Consider the following 13,414-nt stretch of genomic DNA (forward strand, 5'->3'; position numbering starts at 1 on the left):
TCTTCCTCTGCGCCTGCTTGAATGCTAACAGAGGACTGGTCTAGGTTCTGTCCTCAAAGGAAAAAAAACCAAAAACAACAAACCAACAACAAACAAACCACCAAAAAACCCAAACATCTCCAAAGGGCAGCTTTTTTCTAAATTCTCTGCTGCTGCCTTATTTCCATTTTTGTTGCTTCTTGTTTGTTTTTAAGATATACAAAACATACTAATTGCCAGTGCTTTATTTTTTCCCCCCATTCAGATGTTTTTTTTGTAGCTCTTGCTGCCTGTAATATATCTGGGAATTGTGGGGATTTTCTGGAGTTCTTGGAGCACAAAATATTCTATTAAAACTACTTATCTCATTAATAGTTTATTCATGGATACATACACATACTTATCTGTATCTCTATATTGGTGAGAGTGCTTCCTAGTTAAAAACCAGAAAGATGACATACTGTGGTGTGGTGCAATTGAAAGATCCCATAGGATGTATCTGGTTACTTTAGAACTTTCACTGAAAGTTACGCAGCTTTGATGCTTTCACAGCCATTGTGAGCTGCTTAGCTCTCTGGGCTTCCCAAACTTGGCTGCCCTGCCAGCTACTTTTCTGTTCACCTGACTTATTAGCTGGAAAGCTGGTGAGCTTATGTTGTGAGACACCTTAGACAGGATGCCTACTAGACAAGTTGTCAAAACCAAAATTATATCTGGGCAACCATCAAGCTTACAAACCAGAACAAGCAATGTTTGCATTTTAGGTGTTTCTAAAATGAAATATTTAAGAATAGTTAGCATTTGGAAAGGAGGAATTTGAGAGTTTGTTTTTGTTCTAGTTTAATTTCATGTTGTAATGTATACTGTGTGTGTGATTCTCCGACAGAAAACCTCTGTTCATATTTCTTTTCAGGCTGTGCTTCTAAATCTTTTAATTAAATGTTTTGTTTTTCATGTGTTGAATGTGCTTTTTTTTTCCCCAGTGGTATTTACAGCAACAACATACATATAAAGGCAAAGCTTTCAGCAGGAAAATTACAATTAAGAAGCATACTGTTCTACAAGATGTATAAGATTTTCATGACTAATACAGCATTTATGCAGTCACATTCATAATAATATTTGGTGTCTTACATGTATCATGAAAATATACCAGACTGTCAAAGTAACTTTCAGAGTGCCTGGGTGGTTTTTTTCTTATGATGTAACAGATAACCAGAATGTCTTTTCTCTAATACAGTATTGTTTCATGTTTGTAGGTAATATATGCTTTGAACACTAAAAATGATGAACATGAAGCTGCTATCCAAGCCCTTAAGGATGCTCATGAAGAAGAAATTCAACAAATTCTCGCAGAGACCAGAGAGAAGATCTTGCAGTATAAAAGTAAAGTTGCAGAAGAAATGGATCTCAAGAGAAAGATCCAGGTTTTAGAAGAGTCACTGGAAGATCATAAAAAGATGAAACATCAGGCACTGACAGAATTTGAAGCCTATAAGGATAGAGTTGAAGATATGCAGCTTTGTGCAGAAGCTCAGCATGTCCAACGTGTAGTGACCATGTCAAGAGAAGTAGAAGAGATCAGAAAGAAATTTGAGGAAAGGCTACGAAGCTTCATACAATTGCAAGTGCAGTACGAGAAGGACAAGCGTACAGCTCTGGAAGACTTGAGAGCTGCCCACAGGCTTGAGATTCAAGAACTTCTCAAGACTCAGCAGAGTCAGAATGCTACTTTAAGTAAGGGGCAAGAAAAACTAGAGGAATTGCATAGACTGGAGCTGGAAGACTTGAACAGTAAAGTTGAAGAATTAAGGCTGGAAAGAAAAAAACTCATTGAGGACTATGAAGGCAAACTCAGCAAAGCACAGTCCTTCTATGAACATGAACTTGATTCTTTGAAAAGATCTCAGCTTTTTACAGCAGAAAGCCTACATGCTTGCAAAGAAAAAGAAGTGGAGCTAAGAAAAGAATTTCAAAACCAGGAAAGTATGTTACGGAAGAATCTGGGCAAGCTTAAAACTGAATTACAAATGGTTCAGGATGAAGCTGCTAGTCTACGGGAAAAATGCCAAAAACTTCAGGTGGCTCTTGGTACAGCAGAAAACAATGTTCAGGTGAGACTGATGATATGTTGTTCCCAAGACAGTGAATTTTCTTTTCCTATTTATGCTGTCTTTCCATGAGGCTGATAGACTGAGGTGATTAGAATATGTAAACTTAATTTTCTGTCACTCATATTTGACTATAATCTTCTACTTTTTTTATTTATTTGTAAGTTTATTTTATGTGTTTAATTTTCCCAGACTGAATTAATACTACTTTATATTCCAGTATAATCTAGAAAGCCCTACCCAGGGGGAAGTTTTTTGGTCTCCTTCCTTTCAGCTGTTCATAAACAGAACTTAGTTGTTTGAGTCATGCTACCCAAAGTGTAGTATACTCAATAGAATACTCAAAACCATTACCACTTGAAGACAAAAAAAAAAATCCAAACCCAAACTAAACCTGGTTCTCCTCCTGCCAAAGAAAGAAAGGGGGGGGAGGGGAAGGAAAAAAGCTAAGCAATGTCTTTTCATCAGGTCTCCACAGACGTTGATCCCTCTCTCCCCACCCCCCCACCCCACCCCCCCAAAAAAAAAGGATTCAGAGAGGGAGGGAAGATGTTGATAACTAGTACCATTTGAGATGCTATGCTGACAAGCCAAAATGCTTGCTGGAAAAGTTGAGAAACCACTTATCTAGACTGTACTGTTTCTTGCAGAAACATATTTGACAGAAATGTCATACAACTGGCACTGTAAATACAATTAATGTTCTGTATGCAGTGCAGTCTTGCTTGTGGAGATCATTAGTGACCACCTTGCCTAAACACGTTGGGTGTTAAGAAAAGTAAGTTTGTAGGAGGTAAGAAAAAAGACGACTTTCTGAATGTTTCAACTTTTTTATTATAACAACTTCAATGATGTTTTCACAAGCAGTAACCAAAATACCGCACACATTTTCAGTATGTACTGGTTTTGGCTGGGATGGAGTTAGTTTTCCTCGTAGTAGCTGGTATGGTTCTGTGTTTTGGATTTGTGATGAAAATGGTGTTAAGTCAGGTATGTTTTAGCTATTGCTGAGCAGTGCTTGCACAGAGCCAAGGCTTCTTGTGCTTTTTGTACCACCCCACCAGTGAGCAGCTGGGAGGGAATACAGCTGGGGCAGGTGACCCCAGCTGACCAAGGGGATATCTATACGATGTCACGCTCAGTAATAAAAGGTGAGGGAAGGAGGGAAGACGTTTGGAGTTACGGTGTTTGTCTTTGCAAGTAACCATTATATGTGATGGAGCCCTGCTTTCCTGGAGATGGCTGAACACCTGACTGCTGATGGGAAGGAGTGAGTGAATCCCTTTCCTTGTGTGCACAGCTTTTGCTTTACCTATTAAACTGTCTTTATTTCAATCCATGAGTTTTCTCGTTTTTGCCCTTCTGATTCTCTCCTCCATCCTGCCAGAGGTAGAGAGTGAGTGGCTGTGTGGGGCTTGGCAGCTTGCCAGGTTAAACCACAACACTGTTATTTAGAAACTAAAGTTTCTTGTCCCTAAAGAAGGACAAGACATCCCAGAAATGCAAAGACTGATTTTATTTGGTTAGCAGTAGGACTGGATATGCTGGGCTTGAAGGAAAAGATTCTGCTCAGTTTTTGGTAGCTGTGCTGAGGCCCCAAGAACAGTAATTTCTGTGGGTAAGCTTTAAGTATCTTGTCTTTTGCATTTGTAGTTACTCTCAAGTTTTCAAAGCCAGAAGTACTTAAATGTGATGGTCATAGTAATTTTGGACACATCATTGGGTAGAGCTGAGATGAGCCATGAGCTTTTCCCATTTACAGTCTAATTCCAGCCCAACTTTTTGACTACCCCTCTTTCTTGTGTAAAAGCTACAGGCTACAGTGAAAGAAGACTACTGCTTTTATGAGATAATACATTCAGAACATCTTTTTCGTTTCCCAAGGGGCCTTTCAAAAGTTAATTTTCAGCTCTGTTCAGCTGGCAAAGCAGAACGCTTGCCTTTCAACTGACTACACCAAGGAAGCGGGTTTCTTGCAAGCTGCAGCAAAGAGGAAATCCACTGTATGCTGATTGTTCCTGCAGTAAAGGAGTTCCTTTTGGTTCCAGAGAAGAGGAAGAGCCTAGTACAGTATTCACAGCAGATTTAAGTCAGGTCCTACTCTGATCATCATGGATGAGATGATCAAATACATAATCTCGCCACTTCTGGTGTCCATGTTTCATTACATGCCCTGTCCCGTGTTTTCCCTGATTCTATTTCTTGCTTTAGTTTCTGAAATGACCCTTTACTGTTCCAGTGACTTGAATGGTGAGATATCTATCTTTACTTTTAAAACAGAACAAGACCTGCTTTTCCTTCCTGCACGGCTGAGAACACATCAGCATCACACTACCAAAGATATGTTATTATGGATCAGTACATCAGAGTTGAAACATATTAGAAGTTTGATTTAACCAATTGACTGGCTCTCATTTTATGTTATCAATGTGTAGCTTTTTTTGTCTGTGTCAGTACTAAACACTCAGGGATGGAATGAAAGACACTGTAAACTGCTGTGAACAGATACGTTCTTCAGTGTGAAGAACTCTCAGATAACAGAAACAATGTTTCTCAAGTTGGCCTCCAAACTCTGTGGACCATTCCACTGTTTTTATTTTTTGTATACCTTTTTGAATATTGTCACACTTCTCTTATGCATTCTCGTCATGCCATATAGCCAGTATCTTGATGCTTCAACAATATTTTTGGAAAAACATATAATGCAAAATGAATGTGGTGGTAATATTACAAGATTTTGGCTTTTGTATGAATTGAACTTGTTTGCTGAAAGGTCTTTTCTGTACATTTTAACCTAATGCTCATTTAAATTGTCACACGATTGTATATAATGGTAACAGACATCATACTATGCTTCCTCTAGGTTCTTCAAAAACAGCTAGATGATGTGAAGGAGGAGGAGATGTCATTGTTAAGCAAACACAAAGAAGTGGAAAGTGAGCTGGCAGCTGCTAGGGAGCGCTTACAGCAGCAGGCCACTGATCTTGTTCTCAAAGCCAGTATGTATGTCAGTAACTTAATCTGGAAATTAAATTCTTTTTCTTCTAGCCTTTTTTTTTTTTTAATAATCTTGTGTGGGCTTAGAATGCCTAAAGACTGTTCTATGCTGTCCATAAAAACTTCTGACAAGTTTGGGTGGTTTTTTAAACCGCTTTGATATCACGTGCATTGTACTTAAGACTCTTCTGGTTGTGTGTGTACTTTTTTGTCTGAACATTCTACTTTGTATGGCGTGTTTCCAGGTTTTGGAATTTCTTGCCTTAACTGCACTTGTACAGAATGCTTCTCCTGTGTATCTGTTCTACACATAGTCACTGAGACAGGCTTTGTGTTCCCCCATCCTTTTTCAGTTGCCGTGTCTTTTTGCTGAGTTTATGGTATTTTGCTTTACATCTGCTGTCAGAAGACTTGCAGCTTATTGGATAATAAATCTTTAAGTGTTTTCTTTATAGCAGTTTTCTTCACTTCTCTGTGCTTGTTGGCATATGGAAAGGTATAGAAAATAGTTTTAAGACTTGGCTGTACATGTGTGTGTGTTCCCTCATTGGCATTATCTCTCTAGTAAACTACGTAGTGGTAGGGCATGGGTCCAAGTGCTTGAACTTGGTTAAATGTACTGTAGGTAGGATTGTAGGCTAAAAATAAGCCCCTGGCTTATCTTTGGCCTTGTTCAATTAAGTCAATTGTAGAAGCACCTGATTATTTTCCACACAAATTAGCATAAGCCCAGGGCCCTTCCCAGAAGTCAGTTTGGATAAGATTACCTTGTTTTGAAGCCTGGGATGTTGCCAGACTGTGCCAGTTGGCCTTAAGGACAGACAGTGCTTCACAGCAATAACCTACTAATACTGCAATGGTTTACTATAGTTTTATATAATATAAATATTTACTATTAATGTAACACTACTATCTGGTTATGTATGGCTTAGCCCTCAAACTGGGTATGTGAATGTGGCCTGTATCAAGGCTTGATTTCTGTCCTTCAAATAATGAAGCTGTTCGTACGGAGGGACTGAGTGTGTCTGCCACCTAGGAAAAGTGGCATATATGAGCTAGCTAAGGTAAGGACTAGGAATAGCCTAGGCTATACATTTGGACGATATAGAGGCCAGCAGGTCCTACTGGATGTAAACAGCTAGAAGGAGTAGGCTTGCTGCTGAGAGGATCTCAAATCATGGCTTTCAAATGGGAATCTGACCCTCCAAAAAGTGGCTTGTGAGACACTCATAGAAAAAAATCACAACATGAGACTGTTGAGGGGGGAAAAAACCACCTGTTCTCATACACTTTGTACATTCTTGTTTCTTTCCCTAGGTGGAAGCATGGGAGGGGGGTTCGGTAGGCAGCCCCAGATTTAGTGGAAATAAATATCCAGGTGGTTTTTCTGCATTATTGATGGTGTGTAGCTGGCTAACCTATGAGTCCAGCACTGGGCTTTTCTGGCATTGAGGTTTTCAGCTTTACCAGAAATTCAAGTGTGTCCAGCTGAGCTCAGTGGTGCTGTCAGTAGCATGTATTTGCTTTATAGCATGTTGCTGTGCAACAAGAGCCAGGAGCCCTGTTTACAGTGGTGCCACCAAGCTATTAGCATGTGATATAATTGGTTACCACCTTGTTTGGAAAAGGTTTCTTACGCTGGCCCACTGCCATCTCCTTTTGATTTTCAGCTCACACTTTGAAATCAAAAATCCTGCCTGAAAGAAACTAAATTCTTGTACTTAATTACCATACAAAGTGCTTACTCATTGTATTGGAATTTGAGAACACTGTATTAAGTCTGTTAAGGAAAATTAATATTGTCTTCTATTTTTACTGAGTTTCAAACTTGAAAGGAAACTGCTGCGTTTCCTCGTGCTCTACACAGAAGGTATGAATGGGAAACCTGTGTTGTGTGTTGGCATTGCTAGGACAAAAGCTCTAGATCAGTGTGTGCATCTGTGCTTACAATAAACTATGCGTGCGCATAATGCTTCCCGACAGATTTGAATTTCTAATTGTTCTCCTTGTGATATTCTAAAACCTGGGTTTGCAAATACATTTCTTAAATAGCTGAACTTTTGAAACAAGGTGTTTTTTGAAACATTACGGAGTTAAGCATACCAGTTATCTTAATTTTTTTCCTCTTCAGTTTTTGGTTTTATCAAACAAAAATGCCCAAATCCAAATGATCCTTGAAATTATTCAGAGCTTAGCACAATTGGAGATTTGCATTGTCTATGAAAATGCTAATCATTTTGGAGCTTCTTTAATCTTCAAATTCTATTACGTATCCCGCTGTCCTTCCCTTCACATCAGTGTTCACAGGCAACAAGGGCTAAAACAGTTTCCTTTTTTTTTTTTTTTTTTTTTTTTTTTTGGCACATGTTGCTTTAACCTCAGATGGAAATGAATCGGGAGGCTCAGTGGTTTTGTCTTGTAAGAAACAGTGACACAGTCCACTTTCGTAGCTTAGGAACTTAAATTGGAAAAGAATACTCCGTTAGTAAAACTCATATCACTTTTGAGGTTATAATAAAATGACGAGGAAAAAAGGTCTCACAAAGTTATGACTACAAAAATAATAAATTTATTCTCAGTAAACAATACAGTTTCTTATCTGGATGCTTTCTCTGTGTGAAAATGTTAAGGATCTCTGTATAATCCTTGAAATTCTGTTTAGTTACCACTTTGGTTTTTTAAATGGCATATTTCAAACATGTCTAGGTCATGCAATTTATGAAAGGGTTAATAAGGTGTTTCTATCAAAAGAATCCACTCCAACGTGATGCTTCTACAAACATGTTGAAGTAATGGGAGAATACTCCCTTTCTTGTTTTTTCAGTTGAAGAGCCTTAGGAGCACCCTCTCAGTTGTTCAATTGAACAAACCTCGGCGCGTTCTCTTTTCCAAAGTAGCCATCTATCTTCTCCTAAGGCTCTCCAGAATAACAAGGGTTTCACTGCTTTGGTCAATTAGCTAGTGGTAGTATTTTCAGTAATACAGATATAAATTAAGAACAACAAGGACAAAAATTTCTTAAGTCATAAACTTTTTTCCACTGGTGATGTGAAGGACAGATGATTATACAGTCTAGCTTTGTAGATTTTTGGGGTTTTAAATATACATAAAGAAATTAAAAGGAAGCCTCTAACCTGCAAGGATTTAGATCCTACTTTACTATAGAGAGAATGAGTTCTGTTAAATTTTAGTCATCTCCCTATAGCAAAATAAAGTGTAATGCCATAAGTTTTACATAGCTTTAGCTTCTATACCTTGCATGCTGGCTAAATTATGAAAGATGATGTCAATGTTCTGCTTTCTGTTGTGTAGTTTGCTATGGGGTAAAAATGTGCAGTTTTAGATGGAGTAAGTTCTTCAAGACAAACTGGCTATGTTCATACTATTGCCTACCTCCTGCTTTCTCTGGGAGTCAATATGCAACCTTGAACCAGAAAAATTGAAACTAAAGGAATCCCAGCACCAAGCGCTCTACTGTGGCTGGATATTTTACATTAAAACTAAAAAAAGGAGAGGAGGGGAAGTTAAGCTTTGCAGTGGATATAATGGAGATCCATATGAAAGCTTCCATAGAGTTGTACTTCTAGAAAACACTGAAGTGTGAATGTGTACTTCAATTACATGAAACCAATGTTGGGTTTTAAAGAGCTGTTTTGTTTTTAGGTCACATTGGAATGCTTCAAGCTACTCAAATGACTCAAGAAGTTACAATCAGAGATCTGGAATCAGAAAAGTCTAGATTAAAGGAAAAACTATCTCAGCTGGAAGAAGAAAGAAATTTATTACAAAGCAAAACACAGAGTCTGGATGAGCGACAAAGGCAGCAAATTCTGGCCTTGGAAAAGGTTAAACAGCTTATTTGCTTTAGTTGTATCAAAACAAAAGACCTTAGATTCTCAGAAAAAAATGATTGTTTTAATTTTTGTTTGATATGACTGGACTAGTACCAGCAGTGGTATGTTCCAAATATATCTCACGTAGCACCGTAGAATGACTAATGTAGAATGTAAAGTGAGAGTAGAGGGAAGTCAGATTAGATGCTGTTCAGACTGCTTGGGATATATTTTAGCAATTTCACTTAATTTATGACCTTGTGTGTAGATGCCTAGTACCTAAAGTATCTCAGTAAGGAGAAATATGAAATGGTTAAAGAACAACTTTAAAAAAAACTTTCTCTGAAAATGTGCTGGACGTGTTTGAAAATACTGAACTGAAATTTTCTATAGGCTTTGACTTTGGTACCTGACTGCTGTTTCCCCAGATGAAATAGAGCAAAAAAAATAGATTTTATAAGGATATATTGCTTTGCATGGATATACTGAAACTATGGTTTTGGTTATTGAACGATTTAGTGCTCAGTGTTTGCTCAATTTTTTTTTTATATGGAGGCTAATTTTTGTGCATTTGTCATCAGTAATGTTTTTGGGTTTTTTTTATTCCTACTGTTCAGATAGTATTTTTTTACCATTTAATAGAGTTTTTTAAATTATTTTCTGTCATTTATAGAAAGTAAATGAAGCGAGGGAGACACAACGTGAATATTATGAGAAGGAGCTGGTAAAATTGCAAGCAAGATTAGAAGGAGAGGCTGCACAGTTAAAGGAGGCTCATTCCAAGACCTTAGAAGAATTGGCATGGAAGCACCACACTGCAATTGAGGCTGCGCACAGTAATGCTAATAAGGATAAGAAAAAACTGCAGATGGTAGGTTTGTGTTTTCCTATTAATCAAGTATATTACAAAAAGCAAATGTTACAGTTTGAACGTTGTAGTGCGTGGTTTTGTTGCATGGCAAGTTTTATTTGGAGTTACCTGCAGATCTGCTGGACCTCTCTGAAGAAACTACTCAGTCTTTATTAAAATATATTGCAAGAAAAAGAAAAAAAAAAAGAGCATTTGTACTGTCACTTCTCTGCATACAGAAAAGAAATTCTCAAACTGCTTTCTTTTTGAGCATAGTAGGTATGTTTTCACGGGTTTTGTGACCCATATTCAGAAGGGTTGGTATATCACTCAAGATCAGATCTTCTGAAGGAAATGAAAGATTATGTTACTCTAGTATTTAAAATTTTCATAAACAGTCCAGAAGTACATTAAGATACTATATTAGTACCTGACTGAATGTATACTCAGAGGAAGAAAACAGCTGTTCATAACTTACATCATAGAATTATGCTTGCTGTATATTGACTATCTGTTTATCTTTAACTGGAATCCTGAAACTGAAAGGCTTTTTTGGTTCACAAAATTGTCCTTTTCTTTGTTGGGGTAAATGACAGGACCAATTCTGAATTATTATTTCCTAATCTGATGTATGTACATTATACATATTTTTTACCTGATAGAGTAAATATGGGTTAAATATTAATTATTTAAATTAAGGCTTTGTTATGCTTCTCTGGTGTGTTCACAGGAAACACACCAAGAAACACAGCTGTAGTTAGTGATGTGTATCTTATACTGATTTTTTTTTAAAAAAAGATATATTACTAGTGTGTTGCTCTGTAGTTTTATTTTGAATAAATCCCAAAGATTTTTTTCATGCCTCCCAACAACGAAAGTAGTTCTCCGAGATATATGTGCATCTGATTTTTCAGGCGTACTTTCTTTGTACCTTTAACGTGCCTGTTATTAAAACAAGGTCTCCTAAGGGTTTCTGGGAATATTTTTCTTTTACTCCAGTAAGACGTGGGGTCCTTTCTGTTTTCTGTTGTTTATTAAAATCATGTAGAGAATAAAACAAAGGATATCAGGAAAAATTTGTTTTTAAAACATTAAATTCATTAAAATAGGGAACACCTTTATAAATATGAGAAATCTGAAGCTTGATTTTAGGAAGGGAAAACCAACTATAAAAAGATATCAGGGTCAAGATCTCAGTAAATCTTAATCGGTGTACTGTCTCCTGTCAAACCTGTCTCACTAAGCACATGTTGTGCTGTTTGATTATTTCTTCCTTCAACTCTTCTCCACATTTGAGACTGAGTAATTCAATTTAGTATGAGGAAGAAGCCAGGTACAAGGAGTCTTGTAATAGAGGACGTGAGGACTTAGTGGGATGGGAAGACTTGAAAGCCATCTAGGGTTTGAAAGGCTTTGAAAAAAAATGGAACAGAAGAGAATTCTAAAAGTGAGAATAGGAGTCAAGAAATAGCTTCAATACATCTCTTTGCTTCAGTTCTTCCATCTAGAAAATGAGCTGTAAAAATGGCATCAGTTCATATGAGGCTTGTGAAAATAGTTGCTAATAATTTTGCAGCACTGCACAGCTGTAATGAATGGCAAGTATCATAGAAGAACTAATTACTCAGTTATCAGAATAGAGTCTGAATAGCACTAGTGAAATTTTGCAGACAGCAGATTTCACAGTGTGAACAAGAAAAATTGAGCAAGTCTCTATTAGCAAACATCATCTGTCCCACGTGGTGGTGGATCTGGGCCCCCTGAAGAAAACAGGCACTTGATGAGTTACACTTTCAGTAATACCTGGCTATACAATGTAACCCTGTTTTGTCACTGTTCAACTTCTACCACAAAGAGACTGTTTGTACACAATCTCTCTGCACACACAGCAGTTTAGATGCAAATTATTTATTGCCTATTGCACACCCTAATGGAGTGCTAGAACTAACCAGCTACTAATGTGCTTACCACCCCCAGCAAAACACCTGGGGAGTCCCTGCTTTTGGATGAGGAAGGGTTGGCCTCCATTGCATCTTTGAATGAGCTGCATGACACCAAGTTGCTGTCTTGCAGATCCCTGGTTTTCCTTAGAGTTTTATATTCTTCGTGACAGTCTTTCCTCTTAAATTCTTGAGTATTGAGTCTCCCTGTCTGCAAAATCCTACCAGCGCCTGCAGTTGGATGTTTTGTTTCATGCATGGCTCTGGTCTGTGTGTTTTTATAGCTGTTTCTGAGGTATTACTGATTTTCTCAAATCTGAGCCCAGGGCTACGCAGAGGTGCTGAATTGATGCCAAGACTTGCATTGCAGCTGAACTCCTAAGAAGGGCTTAATTAAAGGAGCCTCTGTAGCTGCATAAGAAGACCTTGAAGTCTCATATAATGTGGCTCTGGAGCACCTTGCTTTGCAACTTGAATTTTCTTCGAGAAGGCTTTGTGGTGTAATAAATTATATTAGTCTATTCACTGAAATATAAATAAAACTCTTAATTTTAACATGTTTCATGTTAAGTATTTTGTGACAAATTCTTCTTCTGAAAATATATTCTGAATATTAATGTATAAGCTGGAGCATAAATCTGTAGTTTTCCTTAAAAGAAAAATGTTTCTAACAAATACATATACAACACAGGCTCATGTAGCAGAAATAAAATTCATCCAAGAGGGGAGTTTTCAGAATTTCGCTATTACTCCACAGAGACTGAAATGAAAACAGAGATCTTTCTTTCTTCATATAGTTGAAGACTAATTGTTGCTTTCTTTCAGTTCTACATAAATTTTGTAGAAAGGGTGTGGAGCTTTTTTGTTTGTTTTAACAGCCTGAAAAACTTCACATATCTCAGTCTGGATTTTAAGATTTGCTATTTTCTGTGAGGATTTTGTGTAGGAGATAACTGGGTAAAAGGCTGAAGGATAAGCATATTATTAGCATCATTTTATAAAAAGTGAATTTCTGCATTGTGTCAGCTCAGATTGAAAAACTGTGAAAGTAGATACAGTTTTAATGATTTTGACAATTAAGACAAACAGGACTTTATTCTCATTTACTAGATTTTGTGATTAATCAGGGATGTTAGATTAGATAAACTAGGAAAAAATGTCTGTTGTAAAAGGAAATAAATGTTGTTGTTTTAACACTTTATCAAAAGGATAATTCTTGGTTGAGATCAGGAATATTTATGTCAGGAGGAATAACTTTCATGTGGTACACCTGTATTTTGTGATGAATGTATGGCAAGTATACAATATTTTTTTTTCATCCTTGTTTCTGCGTAGGAGTTGGAACAGCAGTTCGAGAAGGAGAAACTGCGTTTGGAGGACGATAAGAATCAGCTCCGACAGCAGCTGGAAAACCTGAAGGAAGAGCTAACAACAAAACTGACTTCTGCCAATCAGGAGGTAAGGGCTAACTTTAATTGTATCGGCTAATGGTTCTGTGTACTAAACTGCATTTCATCAGTAATGATCTTGTGCTTTGTACAGAGCTAGGGCTACACTGTTTGGTCTGTTTAATACCTTATTTCTCTTTAAAGTTGAGTATTCTTCAAATGTGGTAAGCTACTTGACTGCTTCTAAGCAATGATTTTTTTGTCCTTTACAAAATAAACTATTTTTTTTATTAAATTAAAAAAAAAATTAAATAAA

General features: G+C 37.1%; 1 protein-coding gene across 9 annotated transcripts in view; it reads left to right on the top strand.

Annotated features, from left to right (window-relative positions):
* Window positions 1-13,414, top strand: part of FAM184A (family with sequence similarity 184 member A) — a 76,349-nt gene that overhangs the window by 24,518 nt on the left and 38,417 nt on the right. For all 9 annotated transcript variants that reach the window (XR_005828505.1, XR_005828506.1, XR_005828504.1 and 6 more), the window contains exons 2-6: window positions 1,239-2,093; window positions 4,954-5,089; window positions 8,751-8,932; window positions 9,594-9,791; window positions 13,046-13,168. Coding sequence is in view for 6 of the 9 variants with exons in the window: in XM_040598615.1 (XP_040454549.1) it covers window positions 1,239-2,093; window positions 4,954-5,089; window positions 8,751-8,932; window positions 9,594-9,791; window positions 13,046-13,168 (1,494 nt within the window). In the remaining 3 variants the exon portion in view is untranslated. The remainder of the gene's footprint in view (window positions 1-1,238; window positions 2,094-4,953; window positions 5,090-8,750; window positions 8,933-9,593; window positions 9,792-13,045; window positions 13,169-13,414) is intronic.

Source organism: Falco naumanni, chromosome 6 (genome assembly GCF_017639655.2).
Source record: "Falco naumanni isolate bFalNau1 chromosome 6, bFalNau1.pat, whole genome shotgun sequence".
NCBI lineage: Eukaryota > Metazoa > Chordata > Aves > Falconiformes > Falconidae > Falco > Falco naumanni.